Source organism: Xenopus laevis, chromosome 3S (genome assembly GCF_017654675.1).
Source record: "Xenopus laevis strain J_2021 chromosome 3S, Xenopus_laevis_v10.1, whole genome shotgun sequence".
NCBI lineage: Eukaryota > Metazoa > Chordata > Amphibia > Anura > Pipidae > Xenopus > Xenopus laevis.
In genome coordinates, this window is record NC_054376.1 from 36,813,057 (window position 1) to 36,838,478 (window position 25,422).

Sequence of the window (25,422 nt, forward strand, 5' to 3'; positions counted from 1 at the left end):
CATCAATCTTGTGCTGACATTTTCACAAGCATGGTCTGCACAGGAAAATTCAACAAAGAGTGTGCTACATTAATCAAAGTGCAAGTATTTTGGGGTGAGAAGAAAAAGGAATCACCTTGAAAAGCTTATATTATTACAGTTTGAATCAACTGATTGCTTTCATTTTCTAGCTTATAGTAGATAGATGAAGACAAACCAATTAGTTGTTTGATTTAAGCTGTAAATATATAAACATTTCAAGCAAACTATAAGATATTTCCTATCTCACAGCAGAGTAGATAAAGACTTACCAACGATCTGATTGGTTGCTACAGGCACCTATGATCGTAAATCAGAACCTCTCTCAGGCCCACATTTATGGAAGCATGTAAACAGGGGAAAAAACATCAAAGTTGACTTGAAGTCTAAAATCAATTTAAGGTGAACGCTATAGAATAAAATGCTGATTTAAAATTCTCCTGGGGTTTCATACTTGACAACAAATAACACTAAACAGCTTCCCATTCTTCAATAAAAACTTTACATTACTTGATGCAAAATAGGGATGGTACATAGTCTGTAAACCATTTTTAGTATTTTCCAGGCCATAAAGGTACAGGTCACTGTATGATGGAAAGAGTGACAGTATAATTTGCAACTGCAATGTTTTTCGAATTACAGGTATCGGTTAATAATCCTGATTTTTTTAATTGATTTCCTTTTTCTCTGTAATAATAAAACATTACCTTGTACATGATCCAAACTAAAATATAATTATTCCTTATTGGAAGCAAAACCAGCCTATTGGGTTTATTCAGTGTTTACATGATTTTCTAGTAGACTTAAGGTATGAAGATGGAGGAAAAATCAGTTATGCAGAAAACCCCAGGTCCCGAGCATTCTGGATATCAGGTCCCATACCTGTATTTAGCTTTTTGCTCAGTAGCCTGCAATTTCAGCAACTGTCTGTTGTTAGGCTCCAATTTCCAATAATAACAGAGCAGTGGTTTTAGAGACTGGATTTAAGGTGGCCATAGACATAACAATTACGATCTTTCTTGGAAAAGATCTTTCCAAAAAAGAACGTTCCTTTCAATACACACGTGTAGAGATGAATGGTCAGATATACATATAGAATCAATAGAATTCTACCTGTATCTGACGATTCAGCACTAACAATGGCCGATGTTTGGGTGCCCGATCAAAATTTTCCGTCCAGCCTGATCGATGAGCCAACCGATATCCAAGTCTTCTGCCGATATCGGTTGCCTCTTTTCCCACCATACACGCACCAAATATTGTATGAAAATTTGTTTTGTACGATATTATATGTGCGTCTATGGCCACCTTAAGACTAGAAGAGGGTCTAATAGAAAGATAAGTAATAACAGATAACAATAACATTTTGGCTTTGTCAGTGACTCCCATTTAAAAGCTGGAAATAAATCAAAAACTCAAAACAAATGAGTTTTTCACCGAGTTTTGCCACGAAAATGATGATTATAGACTCTAATGGATGAAAAAATTTGTCATGAGCCAAACATTTCTTGCGCAATTTGTTGCGCTTAAAAAAAAACATTTTTTGTCTCCAATAGACTTCAATGCATTTTGGCAACTTTTCACTGTTTCGCAATTTTTTCCCCATCCCTAATGAAGACCAATTAAATTAAAATGGAAACACATTAAAAGTTAACTTAAAGGCGAACTACCTCTAAACTATTTTCATTGCTAGTGATGTCTATTATGCACTGGTAGTATACATCTAGTAGTGAACAGGGTTTAAAATAAGACACGGATGCAATTTGATATCAGACAGGCCTGATTTTAGAAAGTAGCACCAGTTTTTACTGACAGAGCCGCTCCTTGCTACATGTGCTTGCTACACATGCCTGGCATGTGTAAACAAACTCAGGAATGCATTCTAAATGAGACAAACTACAAATATATCCGGTTCATTTAAGTTCTTTGAAAAAACAACCAATCTTTAAATGGGAAGTTATCCTTAAAAATTATATTGTGTGACTCTAAAACCAGTCTGACATGCAATGAATTGTGTTGTATGGTCTGTAGAAGAATGTACTACAGATATAAATAGAATTACATGCATATATATAATACATAAAGACAAACACTTCTAAATAACATTGTTTGGTTCCCTTTAATTAAACCTGTTTTCAAGCTAACTTAGGAGGAACATCTTATAAACCTTTGCCCCTTTCTACAGAGAAGTTGAACCTTGAAGAGCAACTTGAAAAACTGCTCTAATACTTTTCTTTGCCTCCCACGCATTTTTAGGCCTAACTATGGCCACCTGTTTTGCCTTTCACATATTTATAGGACTAACGAAGTTCAGAAAAGCAGCTTTACTAATATCTTGTTAAAGGGGTTGTTCACCGTTAACCTTAGGGAGTGATATTTCTGAGACAATTTTCAATTGGTTTTAATTTGTGATTTTTAAGTTATTAGGCTTTTTATTCAGCAGCTCGCCTTCTCTCTGGTTGCTAGGGACTAAATAACCCTAGCGACCATGCATTGATATGAATAAGACTGAAATATTAATAGTAGAGAGCCCAAATAAAAAGATGAATAATAAATAGTAGCAATAACTATACATTTTTTTAGTCATTAATCCATAATTCAAAAACTATAAAAAAGAATAAATGATGGCCAATTGAAAAGTTGCTTAGAATTAGCCATTCTATAACATAAAACTTAACCCTTTAAGGCAGTGGTCCCCAATCAGTGACTTGCTATCAACATGTTGCTCTCCAACCCCTTTGATGTTGCTTCCAGTGGTCCCAGAGCGATACACTTTTTTGATTTTCTGACTTGGAAGCAAATTTTGGAAGCATAAAGGCCATGCACACTGCCAAACAGAGCCTGCTGTAGTCTGTCCACATGGGGCTACCTAATGCCAATGACAGCCCTTATTGTGTACCCCATAGGAACTTTCTTCATGCTGTTTTTTCTCCCCAACTTTTTCATATTTAAATGAGGCTCACAGGTAAAAAAAAAAAAAAAAAAAAAAGTTGGCGCCCTCTGCCTTTATGGTATGCAAATTGACATTCAATATTCCTTTATTGCCCAGTTTATTCTGACATGACTAAAAAGCAACACAGATTTGTGTATCTGCTATGAAAATTCACTGAGCATACTTTAAGGTTTAGGAATTCATATTTCCATAAGGACCTTTATCATTGCAGAGGAGTAATATGCATGGAGAGCAAACTGTTTGAGTCCCATTAATATCCAAGACCAAAAACTAACACATGAACTGTAACCACCAGAAGGTAATATAGCGAGCTAAAGTGATGAAATTTATTCCACAGATTTTTCTTCCGCAGGGTTTCACTAAAAGGGACACTAAGGCATCTGTGAAGCTAGGGTGTTGCTACAGATCTAAAGGCCACTGAGCATAATTTTCACGTACAACTCCCTAAATTCAGAACAAGTGCCAAGCTCCCTGGTCACGGCTCAATTTTCTGCCTGTAGCAGCCGAATTTGGCCTCGGGAGGGGCCCTCAGCTACTCAGCCTCCAGGTCTTAACTTGAGAGGAGTAAATCAGATGTTCTGAATGAGAAACGGGGCACGTGAGTTTCCAAGGTTTTGGACGGAAGGCAACAGTTCAGGGAGTAGACGAAAAGCGTAGTCAGGCAGGCCAGGGTCGTTACAGGCAGAGTTCAAGCAAGGTCAATCAGGTACAGGTAGCGTTCAAAGAGTAGTCAGGCAGGCAAGGGTCAATATAAGCAGAGTTCAAAATAGTCAGGCAAGCAAGGGTCAAAACTGGAATCAAACAAGACAGAAATCGCACCCAGGATACTAACAAGTTAGACCTAAGAACAGGCAATGAGTATGGATCCAAAGGAACTTTAAATATTCAAATTTCGTGCCAAACGAACGTGATGACGTCACGCACACGTTGTGTTAAACCCGGAAGTGTGTGCCACGCGCCTGAGGAACCAGCAATTACAGAGAAGAGGTACCATGAGACGGGTGTCCCCGCCGGCCCACTATACCAGCAGAGTTGAGTTGTTACAATAATTTGATACAGAGCCCTACTGTTATTCCTTATGTTCTCAGGGATACCCAGGTTCTTAATCCCACCCCATTTACTCACCTATATCCCTCATTTGAACGAGACATCATGAAATTATTTTTACAAAGCCTTATTCTTTCTTCTAGGGTGAAATATTTAAATATTTGTGCCAGCTGCCCCCCTTAAGTCCCAAAACCTGATTGTGGACAGAACCCCACTAGATATGCCCTGCTGTGATACAGTTTTGTTAACCAGGAAACCATAAAAAACAACTGGTAATTTTATTATTTTGTTTCTGATGACAGTTGAGCTGTCAAAAGTGGGACTGTCCCGCTGAAAACGGGACAGTTGGGAGGTATTCAATATATCCCGTAGAACACACCTTTGTTTCGCAAAGACATATCACGAAATAGTAATATGCCCACTTTCCCATAAAAACTACATGTTTAAACGGGGGTTTTCTCGAGATTCTGCCAAAAAATACAGATACAGAAACCAACTGTTTAAGCCAAGAGGAACTGGGACAGGAAACATTAGCCCTGACCCTGATTTTTTTTTAAACATAATTTAGACCAGATTACTTTTTCTGGCAAAACTATCAGGAAAATGGAAAATGTTGACCCCTGGCTAAAGATGCTCCTATTTTGGTGGGTTTCAAGGTTGGCCCAGCAGCTGTTTACAGTGGAGAGCTAAAAGCTGTTCAGTTCAGGTCCTAACTGTGGCCATTCTACATGTACTTTTGTAGCTATAAGGAAAACACAACAAAAATATAAAGATCAATTTGCCAACAGAACTGAAGGACTGAGTAAAGAAATGTGATTTGTGTCCAAAAAATGGCACTATAGTATGTGTTCAAGAGGCTGATAGGTCTGTTCCTACCAGCTGTTCAACCTAAAAACCCAAAGGGACTTAACACAGTATGAAAGAAAAAAAGCAACAACAGTAAGCAGTAGCGTCACTAGAGGGGGGTGGGCCCTGGTGCGTGACGCACAGCCGGGCCCTGCCCCCTCCGTACGGCCGCATTTGTCAGTGGCGCACGGGCTGCCGGGGGGGCCCTGTGGGGTGCTCGCACCCCCTGCTCCCCCGGTAGTTCCGCCACTGACAGTAAGCTTGAACGATTCAAAGGATTTTAATCCATCGATCGAAGGATTATCCTTCGATCAGAAAATTGTTAGAAAGCCTATGGGGACCTTCCCCATAGGCTAACATTGGCCTCGGTAGGTGTTAAGTGGCCAACTAGGGGGTCGAAGTATTTTTTAAAGAGACAGTACTTCGACTATCGAATGGTCGAACGTTTTTTATATAGTGAATAAAGTACCCATCTTGTAAAACATAAGGATATTATAAGGTACCGAGGAATTTCTTGACCATATAAAAACACGAGGCCTGTGTTTTTATACAGGTCATGGAACTCCGAGGTAACTTCTAATATCCTCATATTCTGCAACTGGGGGTACTTTATTTATTATAATACACACGTTTCAGTGAGTCATGTGACAGAAATGACATCAGAATTCACTGTTAATAACTGATGACATCAGAACTCACCGTTTATAAGGATATAATTTACAGGATATTCATGGCTTTTGTGTATTATAATGATATAATTTATAGGCTATTCGTGGCTTTTGTGTATTATACATATATAATACATACATGCATATAAAATACATATTCTAACCAAAATCTTTTTTTACACTTTAGCTTTCCTTTAATGAAATGTATGATCAACTGGTGCACATCTGTCTACAGGCAAACCTGGCATATAAACAGCCAGTGCCTTCCCACCTCCCTCACTCCTTATTACAATAACACATTACTACTTGCAAGTTTTCTCAGGAATTTCTCAGCCTCTCTTTCCAGCAAACTCCCCCTCTGTACTATATGTGAAAAACTCAAAAGCCCTCTATTCTTCACTGCCTACTAGCTTTTACTCTCACTTGTTCCTTGTAGAATACAAAATGATCATTCTTTATTTTCCACTACTACTTCCTCAAAAAAAATGGTGGATAGAGAACTGACTACTGGAAAAGAATTTCAAAATAGTAGGCACTGGGAAACGTCAGTAACAGATTACCTACGTTGTGTAGTGTAAAGAGGAGGGTTAGAAATTCCTGGAACCTGAATATTTATTATCTTCCATTACAGAACAGCTCAATTCTTAGCTCTACATCTAAGTAAAATGCTGTGCTATTTTCAGCTGTGTGTGTGTGAGTGTGTAAAACCGTTGAGCCCAATGCAACCCCACACATCCCTGTGCCTGTACTCACATGCCCTTCTTGTCCAGGCCTGTTTTGTAACGTGCTTATTTTCTCCTTATCTAAATACCTCACTGTGCTGTGTGGGTAATCTTCTCACTTCATGTAAAAGCTATGCCAGCTCATTTTACTGACATTTGGGGGCACATTTACTTCGCTCGAGTGAAGGAATCGAAGAAAAAAACTTCGAATTTCGAATGTTTTTTTTGCCATCACCATCGAATTGGCTACTTCGACTACGACTTTGAATCGAACAATTCGAACTAAAAATCGTTTGACTATTCGATAGTCAAAGTACTGTCTCTTTAAAAAAAAACTTCGACCCCCTACTTCGCCAACTAAAACCTACTGAGGTACAGTGTTAGCCTATGGGTAAGGTCCCCATAGGCTTTCTATCAAATTTCTGATCGAAGGAATTTCGTTCGATCGATGGAGTAAAATCCTTCGAATCCTTCGATTCGAAGGATTTAATCGTTCGATCGAACGATTATTCCTTCGATCGTTCGATCAAAGAATAACAGTAAATCCTTCGACTTCGATATTCGAAGTCAAAGGATTTAACTTCGATAGTTGAATATCGAGGGTATCGATATTCGACCCTAAGTAAATGTGCCCCATAATGTGGATTGACAAACTTAGTGAAACATAATATAATTAATATTTTCTGTTAAACTGACACAATTAGCCTGATTAAACAAAGCAGCACTGGGGGTTTTTTTTGGTTTTGTTTTTTAAAGGGAAGGATGAACTATAATAAGAGTTACCCAATTTATTAGAGTGATACCAACACCTATATATATTATTGGGTCATATCACTAACAAAGAACCAGGCCAGTATTTATTTATTTACATATTATTTGTAGCTACCAGATTGCTTAAAATATCGCCTGCATGAAGGCCAAATAGGTAGAAACTAAGGAACAAAATCTATTTTATTTCACCTGAAAAGTTAGCTTAAAGGTCAGTAAGGATGAGATTTGGGGTGAAAACATATTTACTATACTAGATATTCTTGGAACTATGGCTGGTAAATCAATGTAACTGTAACTATTACTAGGTACAGGTATGGGACCTGTTATCCAAAATGCTCAGGACCCGGGGATTTCTGGATAATGGATCTGAACATAATTTGGATCTTCATCCCTTACTTCTACTAGAAAATCATGTAAACATTAAATAAACCCAGTAGGTTGGTTTTGCCTCCAATAAGGATTAGTCATATCTTCGTTTGGATTAAGTACAAGGTACTGTTTTATTAATACAGAGAAAAAGGAAATCAGTTTAGAAAATTTGGATTATTTGGATAAAATGGAGTCCATGGGAGACGGCCTTTCCTTAATTCGGAACTTTCTGTTTAAAAGGTTTCTGGATAACGGATCCCATAGGCTGGGCCTCAAGGGGAGCTTAAGGTAAATTTTAGTATATGTAGAATGGTCAATTCTAAGCAACTTTTCAATTGGTCTTCATTATTTATTTTTTATAGTTTTATAGTTATATGCCTTTTTCCTCTGACTCTTTGGGGCACATTCACTAAGCCGCGAAGTGCCGAACACTAGCGTTAATTTGCTAGCGTTTGGCATTTTCGCTACTGCGCAAATTCACTAACGAACGCTGGCGTAGTTTCGCTAGTGTTACTTCGCAACCTTACGCCAGGCGAAGTTTCGCTAGCGACGAAACTACGCAAATTCACTAACTTGCGCAGTGTACAGAACGCTACCTTTTACGCTAGACTTCCTTCGCCACCTCAGACCTGGCGAAGCGCAATAGAGTAGATAGGGATTGTTATAAAAAAATAAATTTTTTTTCTAAGTCCCAAAAAAACGCTGGCGTGTTTTCTACATGATGGCTGATAGGCTGAAAAAGATCGAAAATTTTTTGGGGCTCCCCTTCCTCCCCCCTACATTTCCTGACTCATGGCAACTTACCTAGACAGTGGGCACATGTGTAGGGCAAAATAAAATTTTTATTTGCTGATTTGAAGGTTTTCTAGGCATTTGTAGTGCAGATACGTGTTCCTCCATTGAAATTTGAATTTCGCGCCGTATGCAAATTAGCCTTCGCTAGCGTAACTTCGCTTTATATAGCGAATCAATGCTAGCGCAACTTCGCAACCTTACGCTACCCCTGTGCGCAACTTGGGCTTTTAGTGAATTTGCGGAGCCCTGGCGAAACTACGCCTGGCGAAGTGTGGCGAATTTGCGCCTGGCGCAACTTCGCATCTTAGTGAATTTGCCCCTTTGTATCTTTCAAACGGGCGTCGCTGACCCCTTCTAAAAAAACAAATGCTCTGTAAGGCTACACATGTATTATTATTGCTACTTATTATTACTCATCTGTCTATTCAGGCCTCTCCTATTCATATTCCATTCTTTTGTTCAAATCAGTGCATGGTTGCTAGGGTAATTGGGACCATAGCTACCAGATTGCTTAAAATGCAAATTGAATAGCTGCTGAATAAAAAGCTAAATAACTCAAAAACCAATTGCAAATTGTCTCCAAATATCACTCTCCACATCATACTAAAAGTTATCTGAAAGGTGAACCACCCCTTTAACATGAAAAATTCAAGCAAACAATGCCCTGTATGATTAAGAAATGGGATCCCTTCCCTGGAAATCCATTATCCATAAAAAAATCAGAATTACAGGAAGGCCATTTTCCATATAGTCAATTTCAAGGAAAGAATTCTACATTTATTTAAAAAAAAACAACCTTTTTCTCTGTAATAATAAACAGTTCCTTGTACTTGATGGTAACTACGGTGCATGAAGCCATATTAGTGGCAAAACTATCCTACTGGGTTTATTTATGGTAACCCAAAAAACAGAAAGATTCCTTATCTGGAACCCCCAGGTGCAAGCATTCTAGATAATTGATCCTCTACTTATACTTGTACTCAAAGGAGGATATATAGAAGGATCATGCCATCTCTAGCCTGGATCCTGTGCTCCTATCATATATAATGATAGCTTTTATAAACACGTCACCTAAACTGTAACTAGGCAGTGATGTTTCCAATAGGTTAGGCCAAAGTGCTGCTGCTTATAATTCAATCTTGAAGACAATCTGCCTAGTATACAGTGAATGGGGTTATGCTCCTGTTTTCAGTCTAGTTGAATAGACTTGAATTTTGTTGTGGGCCACAAAGTGTCCCATGTCTGAGGGACATATTTTATTGTAATATTAATGACACAAGCAGAACCCTATGGAGACCTGGGAAAACTGAAAAATAAATGCACTAAAAGACTGCATGAGCCTCCTGCAGAGCTCTGTTTTGTTTTAATACAGGAATGGGATCTGTTATCCGGAAACCCATTATCCAGAAAGTTCCAAATTACGGAAAGGCCGTCTCCCATAGGCTGCATTATAATCAAATAATCCAAATTTTTTGAAATGATTTCCTTTTTCTCTATAGTTATAAAACAGTACCTTGTACTGTATCCAAACTAAGATACAATTAATCCTTATTGTAGGCAAATCCAGCCTATTGGGTTTATTTATTTTATTATGTTTACATGATTTTCTAGTAGCCTTAAGGGGTGAAAGACCCGTTATCCGGAATACCCCAGGTGCCAAGCATTCTGGATAAGGGTCCCACACCTGTATTATCTTTTACTTTCAGGTAGTTTTTTCCAGAACAGAATGCACTCAAATATATTGAGGAAAAAGGAACTTTGATTGCAATCCATGAACTCCCTGGGTCTGGAATGTGCATACCATATGAAACTAAACCAGGTCTAGAATAACCATAGCTGTTGTCAAGGTATTCCAGCAAAAACAGATTTGCTTAATTTCCCCGCTGAAGCTGTCACAGTTCTGGAATTATGGCTTGTCAAAATATATCCCAATTAAAAACATACCCGGTGTAAGTCTTACTTATATTAAGAATACCATTTTATATGCAAAATTATAATAACCAAGGCTTAATAAAGATTGTTAACATTTAATAAATGTCTCTCTATGAGTGTTTGTTAACGAAGGCCCTGGTTTTAGCAAAATGTGATACGATGGACAGTATAATATGGTTACAAATATTTGGGGAAATGAATTGCATGCAGGAAAAGTTGGAAACTATTTGGATCTGAATGTTCCCTTTATATTACAACAAGCACTTGTATGTAGGGGGGTCAGGAAGGGGGTTGGGGGGTCAGGAAGGGGGTTGGAGTGGTGAGGGGGTCGGCGTCGAATTTGTTGTGCCGGCGTTAATTGTTTGGCGGCCCACTTCAGGACTGGCTGCGGCCCGGTTCTGAGAACCGGTCCAGCGGTTGGGGACCCCTGTAGTGGGGGATAGGACACATAAATCCTCCTGTTGTCCAATAGGTTTTGTAGAGTAACTGCAAGGAGCAAATCAGAAGGGTGGTTGCATAAATATCCAGCCCACAAGCCTCCAGCTACCGTGCTGTTAAACTACAAGCTCCTTGGACTGCCGGAGGAGGTGGAGGCAGGGATGTCAGAGCTTGTGCCCTGAACGTTTCTCTAGGGCAGGGGTCCCCAACCTTTTTTACCCATGAGCCGCATTCAAATGCAAAAAGAGTTGAGGAGCAACACAAGCTTTAAAAGACTCCTTAGGGTGCCAAATAAGGGCTGTGATTGGTTATTTGGTAGCTCCTATGTGGACTGGCAGCCTACAGGAGTCCCTACTTGGCACTATACTTGGTTTTTATGCAATTAAATCTTCCAAGCCTGGAATTCAAAAATAAGCCCCTGCTATGAGGACACTGAGAGCAACATTCATGGTGTTGGAGAGCAACATATTGCTCAAGAGCTACAGTTTGGGGATCACTGGTCTAGGAGGTCATGTTGGGTGGGCTAGCCAATTCCTTGCCTAAAGCCATATTCCCAACATTTTGGAAATAAAAAGAGGGAAACGTTGAGGCGTGTAGCGCAGCAAAACTTTTTGACCACGCCCATTTTGTGGTCACACCCCCTAATTACCATGTTCATTTTACAAAATTTGCCAGATTATGAAAGTTTGAACATATTTTTGTGTCTTTTTTTAGTTATTACAGTTTTCCGAATGAAGGTGAATTGCCCTTTAAGCTGTGAGTCTACCTTTTTCCAAGGGACCTGTTATCTTATATTGTTACAATTACTTATTTCCTTATCTCAAAATTGTTACAAAAGTATCTTATCTGAAGCTGTGGCTGTTCTGGGGGTCTCTGCCAAAAGCCAATTAAGTTAGAAACATTGTTTCTTTTTCTGGCTGTTCAGTGCAGAGAAAATCGGAACTTTCCAGTACAAATGAGGGACTGCAGGTTGAGCTGTCAAAAGAGGGACTGTCCCTCTAAAAATGGGACAGTTGGGAGGTATGCCTAAAGCAGCTGGTGGTGTTACAAGTGAGGTTGGTGGCACGTGTGTGCTTCTCACCTGGGGATGGTGATGCACTTGGTGCTGATGCTCTGGGTGGTCAGTGACTTCTCCAGCTCGTCCAGCTGTCCGCTCTTCTTCAGCTTCTTCACCAGACTCTTCACTGCCTTCTCGCACCACTTCTCCTCTTGCCCGTTCTGCTCTCCCTTCTTCCATCCCAGCAGCCTCTTGACGATGGGGGGAGTGAAGGGAAGTATCGAGGACATGACAGTCCCCTCCCGAAGGAGATCACAGAGAAAGTGGGAGAGAAAGTAAAAAGAGTTGGGGGGGACGCGGGGCAGAGAAGAGGACAGACACTGTCACGCTCCTATTGTCACCCAGACTCCTACACACTTTTCTCTCTCTCTTCTTCTTCTTCTTACTCTGCACACTCTGCCCGTCCTCTGGCCTCACTGTGCTTCAATCCCTTCTCATCGCCTCTAACTTTCTAAGCACTCACTTCGCCGACTCACCCCCTTCTCAGACAAGTATCCCTCCTCTCCACAAGGCCACGCCCACCCAATTTCACTGACACCTCGTCATGCGACGAATGAATCTGACCACGCCCCAAATGTCTCCTCCTGCGGAGGACGTAAGCCTTTAAAGGGACCCTATGACGACATCCTCTCGCGATGTTTGCTCTCTGTCGGTAGAGACAGCCTGGGAGCGGGAGAATTCAGTCAGCGCTCATTTCTTTTATTATTACTATTATTATAATTTATTAATAAAATTTAAAAATGGAGGTCAATAAATGTTTCTGGAGAAATGAACTCTGGAGAAAGTCACTGCAAAATACAAGCAGTGCACAGGGACCTGCTATCCGGAATGTTTAGGGTTTTTTTCAGTCATCACCATTCAGTCTGAATTTTATGACATTTTGTGTAAAAAATAAGAACGTACCAGTGCTTTGAACTCATTTAGATATAGAAGAATTGTGCTTAAAAAAAGTGTTTCAGGCTGATTAAGTGAATATTTCTGCAAAAACCCTAATAATCCCTCCCTTCCTGTCCTGCTCCCTGAATTCCCAGGCTGTGCAGGGGAGCCAGCGGCTCTCAGCTCACTGTACTGTAGGACAGGAACCAATCAGCAGCTAGCAGGACCTGATAGGAAACTGAAGCCTGTCTTTGCATGTGTGACTGCAGGGCTGTGATTGGCTGCCCCCCTGCTACGGTGTTTCTGGCAGGAACCGTTAGGACACGCCCACCCCACATTTGAAACACAGACAGGGACCAGAGAACATCTATAGGGAGCTCCAATAAAGGGGCTATTTTTAAAGATAAGATTAATGTTTAGCACCATGTAAAAGCAACACCATATATTACTTATAATTGCCTACAAAATTAGGGTTTTTTTTTTTCATTTATCCGATATGTCTCCTTTAAAACATTGCACAAAAAGTGTGCTTGAGGAACTTGGGGTTTGTACTCAACGTTTGCTGGGATCTCAATAACCATAACTCCCAACATTTTGTAAACAGAAAGAGGGACAAAACGATTTGGCGCGCAGCTAAATGTTTTTGACCACTCCCTCTAATTACCATGTCCATTTTACAAAATTTGGTAGGTTATGAAAGTATTTCTATGGTTTTTATATGGTGTTACAGTTTTGCTAACGAAGGTGAATTGCCCTTTAAGCTGTGAGTCTTGGTTCTTATCTAAAATGGTTACAAAAGTATGTTAAGTATGTGTTCTGGGCTCTCTGCCAAGAGACATTTAAGTTAGAAACTTTGTATCTTTTTCAGGCTGTTCAGTGCAGCAGATCAGTAAAATACCAGCCGAGTGGCAACCCTATTTGGGAGTGCACTCACCAATAGATATGTGGAGCCCAGAAGCTCATTGCCCCAGACCTTCAGCTTGGAGGAGGTTGCAGAAACTTTGAACTTCTCCTACAGCAGGCGGGCACAATTTCAATTTAATTTTAAAATTTAAGTAAAATACTTCACAGAAAGCCTTTCACGTTTCGTGCCTGAGAAAAGCGGGCACTTAATCATAGCGTATTGAGTACTTCACTCTGAGAAGAAAGAGTAATGCACTAATACCATGTTCTGTATCTGCATTTAAAGGTACAGTTTCAGCCTGTAGGTCTACACAGAGCAGAAGCAAGAGCCTGAAAAACTCTGCTCCCCTTGGCTCTGTGTAGCTACACACAGGGCCAGAGGCGGGCCAGTCAAGCCAGCTCGCCCCCTCCCTTCCCCCGTCACACGTGCTGGTGCGCATGCGCAGTAACGTTTGGGGCGCATTGCATACACGAAGTTCCAGGTGAGTCCTGTCTAGGGGTAGGCAGAAGAGGTAGCTGCCCAGCGCCCCCTAATCGTTGCGCCCTAGGCAGCTGCCTCTTCTGCCTACCCCTGGTTCTGGCCCTGCACAGGGCTGCCATCAGAAATCATGGGGCCGTGCAGAACAACCAGGGGCGGGCCGTGCCGACAGTGTGCCCTCGGCTACCAAGCCCCCTCCCCCGCTTGCATGCACGCGCGATCACAAGTGCAAGCGTGCACGGGTGTGCACGCACAATAAGAAGATAAGGCAGGGTAATGAAGGGGAAGGGCAGGGGAGGGAGGTAGGTAGGGGGAGTGACAGAGGGAGGAAAGAGTGCTAGAGGGGAGGAGAGCAGCAGGGGAGCAAGCGACCTGGACTAGGGGTAGGCAGAAAACCTTTGAATAAGTACCTGCCCAGCACCCCACATCTTTACGCCCTAGGCAGGTGCCTCTTCTGCCTACCCCTATTTCCGGCCCTGACAAAAACATTTTTTCTGGATTATTTGAATAAAATGGAGTCTAAGGGAGGAACTTCACCGACGATTTCCGCGCAATCCGTCGCGATGCGCAAAAACGCAGGAGTCACGTCGGATGTGACAAAAATAAGGTAAGTAATGGAAATGTCGGATGAAGTCACAGTGTTGATCCAAAGCGACGCGACTGTCGGATGCAGACAGTCGTGTTGCGTTGGATCAATGCTGCGACACCATCCGACAATGCGTTCACTTGCCTTTTTTCCGTTGCATCCGATTTGACACCTGCATTTTTGCACAGAGCGTCGGATCGCTCTAAAATTGTCCGTGGAGTTCCACCCTATAGGAGATGGCCTTTCTGTAATTCTGGATAATGGGTTTCTGGATAACGGATCCTAAACCGGTACAAGTGATCAAAATACCCAGTGTGCAATTGCACACGGTGCGGTCATTTGTTAGCTGAGAGTTTACCTATCCAAACATGACTTATATGCAGTTTAGAAGTAAGCATCAATCACATAAGGTTTCACTATATATATATATATATATATATATATATATATATATATATATATATATATATATATATACACACACACACACACACACACACACACACACACACACACACAGTGTCGGACTGGCCCACCGGGATACCAGGAAAACACCCGGTGGGCCAAGGTGTCAGTGGGCCCTCTTGCTTCTAAACATTTGGCTTATGTCATGGCCATTACCTATTTCTATGAGAATAAAGAGGCTAAATAGATGGAATAATAGGTTATAGTAATTAAAGAAAAGAGAATAAGAGAATAGAGGTTGAGTAAGGAAAGGAAGAAAATAATACTTAGAATGGGCCCCTGGTCTAAAGGTGTTTGGGTGGGCCCCTGGTCCAAGGGTTTTTGGTGGGCCCCTGGTGTCCCTGTCCGACACTGTATATGTATATATATATGGCTGTCTGGATGCTGCTACAACTCATGTAGAGGTGTAAGTTGCCTGGGTGCAAATAAAACCCAAAAAGATAGGTATATAGCAGAAGGATTCTCGCACTCACAGGTCTAACAAAGAAATAACGGTGTTTATTATTCAAAAATAAGAACTAAAGGTTCTCCGAGAAAGGCTAGAGTGCTAGCCGAAAAGTTAGTTCTTATTTTTGACTAATAAATAACGTTATTTCTTTGTAAGACCTGTGAGTGTGAGCTTCCCTCTGATATATATATATATATATACCGTATATAAAATATACCTCCTGTTGGTGGCACACCCCCAGTCCATTGATTAGGTTTGGGTACACAATAAATTATTAATTTGTTATAGAGAGGACCAGCAACCCCGAATTAAAGTGGAAAAAAATACCTGCTTGCCCACAAATACTCTATGTAAATCAGTCTAATCCTCTTAATTTATTCAATAACAGCAGCTAAATGTTTTTGGCTTTTGCTTGTTGGTGCCCCAGATCTTTTTACACCTCTACAGTGGCTGAAGCATATAGCAAACTTGCTGATGATGCTTTCTTTGTTTAGAAATGTGTGTGATTAACAATCTGAGGTGTCGCAAGTAGGTAATACTTATTTAAATAAAGGCATTTCCCGTTAAGTCGATTATTCCTCTATAAACAAGTGACTCTGTACCCGACTTTCTTTTTTTCTCATTGTGTCTGCAGGGTGACGAGTGTTGTGACTAGTCTGTGAGTCACTGTGTGTGTTTGCTGTGCTCAGATAAAGCAGACTGTTTGAGAGTGTTAGAGGACTGGTAAGTAAATTCCTTACTAAAGAGATCCAATAAAATCAGCCTTGATGTTGTCATCGTTCAGTAGGCCACACCCACTATCTTCATGCCAAGCTGCTGCTTGTAAAAGTCAACATAGATAACAAGTGGTAAGGATTCAAGAATCCAATGGGTGAACCTTCCACCATTTAAATAGAAACAATGGGGTTGGAGCCGTGCACCCAGCTAGCCGAGTGCATCAGGTCCCGCCCCCCAGCAATAGTTTTCGGGTGGATTCGCGCAGAAATACGCATGCGCAGTAGAACCTGTAATACGGCGAATCATAGAGGAGTCTGGCGCAGTACACGCATGCGCAGTAGGACCGCAACCAAGCTGAACCGCACTAATCCAATACACTTCCGCAAATGACGCAACACAGCGGAAGTGCCTCTAGGAGATACCGGCAAGATGGTATTTAAACGGTAACTCCACGACCGCAACTCACTTATGCCCCTGAGGAAGCCGGTGACGCGGCGAAACGCGTAGGGCAAGGCGGCATAGGTGGATGATGGTGAGAGCAGCTCCTATCACTCCCAACGTAGACAGGCAGGTGCTCTGAATGGGACTGGAAGGGAGGAGGGGGGCAGACCAGTACTGCTGGCTACTTACTTAACCATCATGTATAGTACTACTTAAACCTAACTTTTTGATTTAAACATAGCTCTTTCCATCTGTCCACCTTTGCGGTGTTTTAATTGAGTGTTTTTTATGGACATGGTCCAGCACTGTGTACCTACACGCAGTGAATGTGTCAGTGTGGCGGTGGGGTGTCATGTGGTTCACGCTTGATGCGTCTATAGAATTTTAAATGGAATTATTAAAAGTTACATTTTAGAAAGCTTTGTCAGTGCACTAAACTGCAGCAGGTGTTCTGAACTGGGTTGCTGGGGGGCGGGACCTGATGCACTCGGCTAGCTGGGTGCACGGCTCCAACCCCATTGTTTCTATTTAAATTGTTACTTTGTATACAACCTTGCAGATCAGCCTAGCTCATGTACTTTAGTTACATTGTGGATGCTGTTTATTCTACTAAGAACCTTCCACCATGCAAATTAATTCAGGCTGGCAGGTCTCAATGAACTTCATAAGTATGTGTATTAACCCATTCGAGTAAGCCTGGCACAAAACAGTGTTTTTGTTGCTTTTTTTAAGAAAACTGTAAAAGTCCAGTTGCATTTGACTTTATTCTACTAGATACTGTATATCATCATGACCTGGACAAATGAAAAACTCCATAGACGTTTATTGTAGCATGAACAGCTGTTCTTCATGTTACAATAAACACTTTTGTTGTATTGTTGTTCCACCAGGGTTGTTGGTCCTCTCTATAACATATGAATGATTTATTGAGTACCTAATCAATGGCATGGGGGGGTGCCACCAACAGGGGATATTGTATATAATATATATCTATGCCTGGCTGCTACAGCAACAAAAACATATAAAAACAAACAAAGCTGCTGCACTCTCAGGATTTGAAAAATAACAAAAAAGATTTATTTAAACAGAAAAAAACATGCAGAATACTCGTTTTTGCCCTATACAGGGACCTTCATCGGGAGTATGCACACAAGTTACCAGCAGACACATGTTACATACTAAATGCTTGCCTAAAGGGCACCTTTTCTTTTTTTCAGTGCTATGCACTGTACTGTATATAACATACCATCCAACATTTTTGAAATAGAAAGAGGGACAAAAAGTTTTGCTGAGAGTAGCACGGCGAACATTCAGTGATAAGCCAAATTTTTGCAAAGTTTCGCTGTGTTTCCCATGAATTCCAATGGGCAAAAAAAATGTTGCGAGTCAAAAAACATTTGACACGCAAAAGTCACAATTTTTTTGGAGGAAAAATTGTATTCGAGTTTTTGGGTCGGGACTATTCGATCGAATTTTCCGATGTTCTCATTTTTTCATCAATAACATACCATTCGACTTGTGAATAAAATCAAATTTATTCGAATTTAAAAATAAATCACATCACATTTGATAACTAACCCCCTTAAAGTCAAAACACATTTTTAAAACTTTAACTTATAGTATACAGGTATACGTAGCGTGTGGAAAAAGAAAACATTTTTGTTGCAATGTTTGTGATATTGTCTTTTAAACCAGTTTACAGAACTTAATTGGTGACGCCTAATTGGTGTGCACCGACCTGAACCAGTTCTACATTTATAGACATGAGTAATATTTTGATTCTGTGTGACCTGAGTGGCTTTTATACAAATCCAGAACTCAAGTTGGCCAGCTCAATCCAAGAGAATCCATGGAAATTGTGTGCACATAATCTGCACTGAACTAACCATGGCTGGCTGTCAAATTGAGACACAATGCTGATCAAAATCATTAGAGCCGTTCATTAGGGTCTGCTTCAAAAATCAGGACGATAGCCACAGGAAGTGCTATAGATAAAAGAAACAGAGACTCATTAGAGAGTCCCCCTTTCCTTGTAGGATGACATTCTGTCTAGAAAGCCTGCAAAAAAGAGATACTGAATCCGACATGGCTGTTATTGGAATAATGTCATAGTAAATGGAAGCACTGCTCCTGAAAGATAAACAGAATGTATTAGATAATATGGCTACCTATTTGTATAAACATGATCACATGATATAATAAAAGTGAACGTTGACTGCTTGACACCATAAAAGGTATCACAATTTTGCTCCTTTTGGAATTGCTGTAGCGCTCTACTGTATATTCTAGTTTAGATAAAAGGTAGTTAAACAAACCATTAAGCACTTTAAAAACATTAAGGGCAGAGACGCACATGGAGATTCGGGGAGATTAGACGCCTGGCAACAAATTGGGCAACTAATCTCCCAGCCGGCTAGAATCTAAATCTCCGGCGGGATGGCACTCGGAATGTTTTGTTTTCCGAAGTCAACCCGAAGTTTCCTCATGAGGCAACTTTGGGCGACTTCAGAAAACGAAGCGCTCTGAGCGCCATCCCGTTGGCGATTTAGATTCTAGCCGGCGGGAAGGCAGTTTGGGGGGATTAGTCGCCTGAAGAAGAGGCGATTTGTTGTTTTCGTACTACATAAGGTTTAATATCGTTTGGAGTGACTTTAGTCATTTGGTGAAACAGTGAAACCCCTCAGAGGCAAGTCAGGACTAGGCTGTCCAGTGTTTGGGCACCCCGTTTTAGTAGTCAAAATTACTTTGTTATCTAGTTTTCAAATTGTAATATTAGAGAAATGTGGCTTTTTTGCAATGCAGTTTGAAGCAAAGTTAATTACTGAAACAACAGGGACTACCCTATTTGATAACCCCCCCACACACCACAAAAATCCTGGACATGGTCGATCAATTAGTCTTAGAAAATGACCTCCACAATGTGAAACTCATAGGGCTGCCTGTAGTTCTCCCATCATCCTACCATGTTCTCCCAAATTTTAAGCATTCCCCTGATTTTTCATCAGGTTCTCTTTAAAATCCAACTGTACATGTGCAGTAATTATTCAGGATGTAGGATGTATTTTGGGGAAAGTGCACATGAGCAAGTAGAGATCTGCATGTGTGTGATGTCACTTCTGGGTCTCTGGAAAATTGTCATCAATGCGCTGCACGCGCCACGTAGATTCCCCCGGGAAAGCATCAGCCAAAGTTGACAGCTCTGAATCTGTGGATTAGCAGGGACTGCTGTAAAATGCCATAGACACTATTTAGAGGGCTACTGGTCTGGACACGCTGGACAGGGTGGTTGGCCAAAGATCAAAAAGAAGGTAGATAAAGGTAAGTGTTAGTTGGGGCTTTTATATTGATTTAGTATTAATCCTAATGTACAATTACAATGCAAGGCAATTTTGTCATCATTGTATATAAGTATAAATTAAAATCCAAAATATATCTTCCTTTAACTAGTATCCACACATTTTAATGGAGCATTATTCTTAAAGGGGTTGTTCACCTTTGAGTTAACATTTAGTTAGAGAGTGATATTCTGATACAATTTGCAATTGGTTTCATTCATTTTTTTATCAGTTGTAGTTTTTGAGTTATTATAGCTTTTTTATTCAGCAGCTCTCCAGTTTGTAGTTCCAGCAATCTTTAATAACACACACATATTGGAAAGGTACTTAGAATGAATTTCCTTTCATTAAAGGAACGGTAACATAAAGAAATGATGCAGTGTTGCCCAGGGCTGCCATCTGAAATCATGGGGCCCCGCACAACAACATTTTCTGGGCCCCCCCCTCACCTATCAGTATGAAGGCCACACAAGACACAAATGTTAAAACATTAAGTACCCCCCCTACAAGTTAAAAATGGAACTTTGGTGCCCATGGCCATCCTACAAGTTAAAGAGAAAAAACCTTGGTGGCCAACGACCCCCTACAAGTTTTTTAAAAATAAACATATGTGGACAGGGCCCCTTACAAGTTATTTTAAAAAGCATTAGTGGTCAGAGCCCCTACAAGATATTTAAAAAAAAAAAAAAAAACAATTGCCAGGGCCCCTACAAGTTATTTAAAAAAAAAAAAACAATTGAACAGATGTCGAGATCCCAAATGAACATTTAAACCTGCAATTACCTGCTATAACATCACAACACTAGGCCAATACGGGCATATCGTATATGGATGATATCATCACATACACATAAGACTTATTTGTTTTGTAAATACAAAAGATAGTATGTGAAATACAGTATCTTATATTTTGCATATGATATGTCATCCTGATTGTAAATGCTTCTCTTTTTCTATATTGTTAAAACTTTTAACTTGAATAAAAAAAAAAAACAATTGGCTAGGGCCCCTACAAGTTATTTAAAAAAAAAAAAACAATTGGCCAGGGCACTCAGAGCGCAATCAGAGCGCAAAAAGCTAGAAGCAGCCATCGAAACTCCACCCAGCCCTCCCTTCAGAAGTCTGCAGCTCACTGATGGCAGGGGCCCGGCTATGGAAGTAAGTGCAGCACAGCCGGGCCCCCCTTAGCTCCCCAAACCACCTTGGCCTGCGACAACAGTGCCCCCTGTCCCCCCCTGATGGCGGCCCTGGTGTTGCCCTGCACTGGTAAAAGTAGTGTGTTTGCTAGAGAATGACTACTATAGTTTATATAACCAAGCCGCTGTGTAGCCATGTGCGGCAGCCATTTAAAGCTGCAAAAGGAGAAAAGGCTCAGGTTACACAGTAGTAGTATACAATGTAATTCTACATGGCTTATCTGTTATCTACCATGTGTCTTGTTCTTGAATGGCTGCCCCCACGGCTACACAGCAGCTTGTTTATATAAACTATAGTCGTTTTTCTGAAGCAAACACACCAGTTTTACCAGTCCAGGACAACACTAAATTATCTATTCAGTCTATAAAAACACTTTAATTTTTTTGATGTTACTCTTCCTTTAAGCAGATTATGGGGGTTATTTACTAATATCCAAAACTGTCTCATCATAAAAAGGTGCTCCTGGTACCTTTAATAGGCAAATTCCATTTTTGAAACCAGAAATCAAGCTCTTATAGTGCAAGAGAGTGCAACTGTGCTCTCCGCACTAGTGATGTGGCCCCCTCGACCCCTCAAACACAGGAAAGGTACCAGGGGCCCACCGGGGGGCGAAGGGATTCTTGGTAAGGAGCAACCTCAAGCTCAAGCCTTCTCTACTGCCTGCACCTCGAACAAGTACATTCACCCAGGTGCAGGCACACGTGGATTTTGGCAAATAAATGCAAAATCTCATGCCTAAGGGCAATGGCATACAATGTGATTCAGGACATATTTCCACCCAAGTATTGAATATCTCCATGGGCAGGCAAGTGCAGGAAACAATGCCCCAGCAACAGTTTCACATAAAAATCATTTAGATATTGTGTATTATTTAAAAATCATCTATAGAGAATTGCTTTGGAGACTGCACATTTGAAAGTTAATGGTTATTAAAGTTATTTTGATGAGTAATTTCACTTTGGGTGCTTACAAGCAGATAGATAAAAATATATACATATATTTTTATACTGCTACTTATATTTAAATACAGGATTAGATGATGATGTGTAATGTTAAACCTAAGCATCGTGTTAATTTCCATGAAGTTGTATATAAATTTATTTTCTTTGTTTAGTAACCTCATTTGTCTTTGAGTTAGAGAGATAAGTTTACAATGATTTTAAAGGGTCCAAGCGTCCTCAGGGGAAAATCCCTGTATGTAACTGTAGATTGTTCCAATCACCCCCTCTTTGGCTTCTGTACAGTCTGTAGCACCTCCTGTCTGACTTGACAAACACTGTATCTGGTAGAAAAGAAGTGCCTAGACACTGAGGTATCTGTGTAAGGATCTTAACATTTTTCAAAAAATTGCAGCTATTGTTTCTCTGTTTTTTAATGTATGTATTGACTTTTAATGTTTTCCCATTTAATGCATTGCACAAGGACATTTTAAGCGTGTATACCACATACTTACTTTTACAGGTGGCATACACTATCAATGGAATCTCAGCTCTGCTTAGAGGATGCTGTTTATTCCTTTAATGATGGAACTGCAACAATTACAGTTCATATACAGGAACATGTTTACCCTTGGTTTACCTTCAAACGATTGGGTTTGGCACCACAAAGCGATCCTCTTCCGGCTCCTTCTTTCTTCTCACGGCTGTGCGTGCGCAGTAGAGTGAAAAGCCGAAATTTAACTAAAAACACAGCTATTTCATTCCACTGCGCATGCGAAGCGGATCGCTCCGTGGTGCTCGCTGGAATATCCCCGGGCCGGTGCAGTTTTCTGCTAATAGGAGCACTGGCCGGGGTTTCAGGTAAGTAAATACAATAACTTGGGGGTGCTTATCATTTGGCACCCCCAAGTGGAAGAAGACTTTCCTTCTCCTTTAATAAAGACAAGAGAGTTAATACTATGTCCTACACATGAGCCCACTGTAAAATGAATGCATATGTTATGAAATGTCTGGAGAAAACCGGTTACCCAAAAAAGTTCAAGTCAGGACTTTTGCAGGCAATCCTGCTTAAAAACAGGGAAAAGTCGCCAGCGTTTTTTGAACTTTAATGCATTTTTGGCACACAGAATATGATGTAAGTGTAAGATTGAGGAAGATCTAGCTGCTTTTAAGCACTTCCCCTGGTTTGAGATGGTGAAAAAGGTAAGGTTCAGTAAAACCCACACTTTACTGAATTTGCTGAGTAACGACCTTTCGCCAGGTTGAAAAGTCACCTGGCAATAGAGTGCGAACGAACGATATAGACGGTCTCTTTCGCTAGAGAATTGACGCCAGCACCTGTTAGTGAATAGGCGATGTCCCTGCGGATGGTAACGCTGGTGAATTGTCGCTAGCGTTAGCCACTTCGTCCTTTAGTGAATCTGCCCCTAAGACTCCTAAAAGAGGAGGGGCCCCTCCCTCCCGTGACACAAAATTATTATATTGCAAAGTAATAATATCACAATACTATAAATAATAACTGCTGTTAACATTGAACTAAAGTCCACCACAAATAAATACAATTTCTTAAAATTCCTGGGAGACTTCTGTGCACAGGATCAGAGTTGAGTCTTCACTTCTCAGCTGTTTCACTACCCAGTGTAGCTTTGTCAAGAGACCAAAGTGGAGGAAGTGACAATTACTTAAAAGGGAAGCACTGTGATGTCATGTTGGTTACTGTGGTAACCCAAATTAGCTTGAGTAAATCAGATAAAGGTCAAATAACCCACATTACTTTATACTATTCAGATTAGTAAATAATCTAATCAAACACAACTAAAGTAGAATAGAGCATATCATATCATATACAGTGCTTAAATGAGCTGGCATGGTATAACCCAATTATGGTTATTATATCCAGATTGTATTAGATAACATAATAGTGTGAGTATGGGTTAGTTCACACGAGGAGATTCGGGGAGATCTTGTCCTCCGTGAGGCAACTTCGGGCGACTACGGAAAACGCATCGCTGCGAGTGCGTGAATCTCCTCGTGTGGACTAACCCTTATAGTTCACAAAAAAAGGAAACAGTAGTTAATTTAACAATTGTTGCTATTCTTATTTTTGGACCATTTAACTAACAAAGTCATTTCCGTGCAAATAAATGAAGATCTTTAATTGTTGAAGAGTGATTTAGAGAGCACAAAAGAAAAAATCCTTTTTTAAGTGTATTAATCAATAATAAATTCTGTGTTTGGTAAATTATTAATTTACAATTATTCTAACTACCATCGTGATGTGCCTCATGGTCACTATGTGAGACCCTAGGATCAAGGGCAACATTTCAAGAGAGAGGTGTGAGTACCTCCAATAATAATGAATCACTTACCTATGAGCAGGCACGAAACGCGTTAGGTCTTGCTCTTATGTCCTAATAAATTTTTAAATTTTTTAACTGATTGATTCATTATTGTTGGAGGTACTCACACCTCTCTCTCTTGAAATGTTGTCTTGGACTTACACCCTGGGACTGGGGTGAATTGTGAGTTTATCCTCCATGATTAACTTCAATATTTGTTTCTGAATTATCAATTATTTTGGAGTAGTACCTATTTATATACATATATATTTTTTGGCATTGGCACAAACACAAACCTCACTATTACCTAGGATCAAGGGGGCAAATTCACTAACCTGCAGAGTTGCGCTAGCGCAGCCAGGCTGCCGATAATTCACTAAAATCCGCAGTTGCGCTCAGGAGGCGAAAGGTAGCGAAGTTGCGCTAGCGATAATTCGTCAGGCTAAGCGAAGTTGCGCTTATGGCGCCAAATTTAAATTTGAATGGACGCGTATGCTGCAGCACATACAGAACACTACACAAGCCCGTAAAACTTAAAGGGATCCTGTCATCGGAAAAGATGTTTTTTTCAAAATGCATCAGTTAATAGTGCTGCTCCAGCAGAATTCGGCACTGAAATCCATTTCTCAAAAGAGCAAACAGATTTTTTTATATTCAATTTTGAAATCTGACATGGGGCTTGACATTTTGTAAATTTCCCAGCTGTCCCAGGTCATGTGACTTGTGCCTGCACTTTAGGAGAGAAATGCTTTCTGGCAGGCTGCTGTTTTTCCTTCTCAATGTAACTGAATGTGTCTCAGTGAGACATGGGTTTTTACTATTGAGTGTTGTTCTTAGATCTTACCAGGCAGCTGTTATCTTGTGTTAGGGAGCTGTTATCTGGTTACCTTCCCATTGTTCTTTTGTTTGGCTGCTGGGGGGGGAAAGGGAGGGGGTGATATCACTCCAACTTGCAGTACAGCAGTAAAGAGTGATTGAAGTTTATCAGAGCACAAGTCACATGACATGGGGCAGCTGGGAAATTGACAATATGTCTAGCCCCATGTCAGATTTCAAAATCAAATATAAAAAAAATCTGTTTGA

General features: G+C 40.5%; 1 protein-coding gene across 1 annotated transcript in view; it reads right to left on the minus strand.

Moving 5' to 3' along the window:
* The window catches only part of smad3.S (SMAD family member 3 S homeolog), a 63,377-nt gene extending 51,200 nt beyond the window's left edge, over positions 1-12,177 (minus strand). Inside the window, exon 1 of the mRNA XM_018255244.2 lies at positions 11,641-12,177. Coding sequence (XP_018110733.1) covers positions 11,641-11,846 — 206 coding nt within the window. The 5' untranslated portion in view covers positions 11,847-12,177. The remainder of the gene's footprint in view (positions 1-11,640) is intronic.
* Between the last annotated feature and the right edge of the window lie 13,245 nt (positions 12,178-25,422).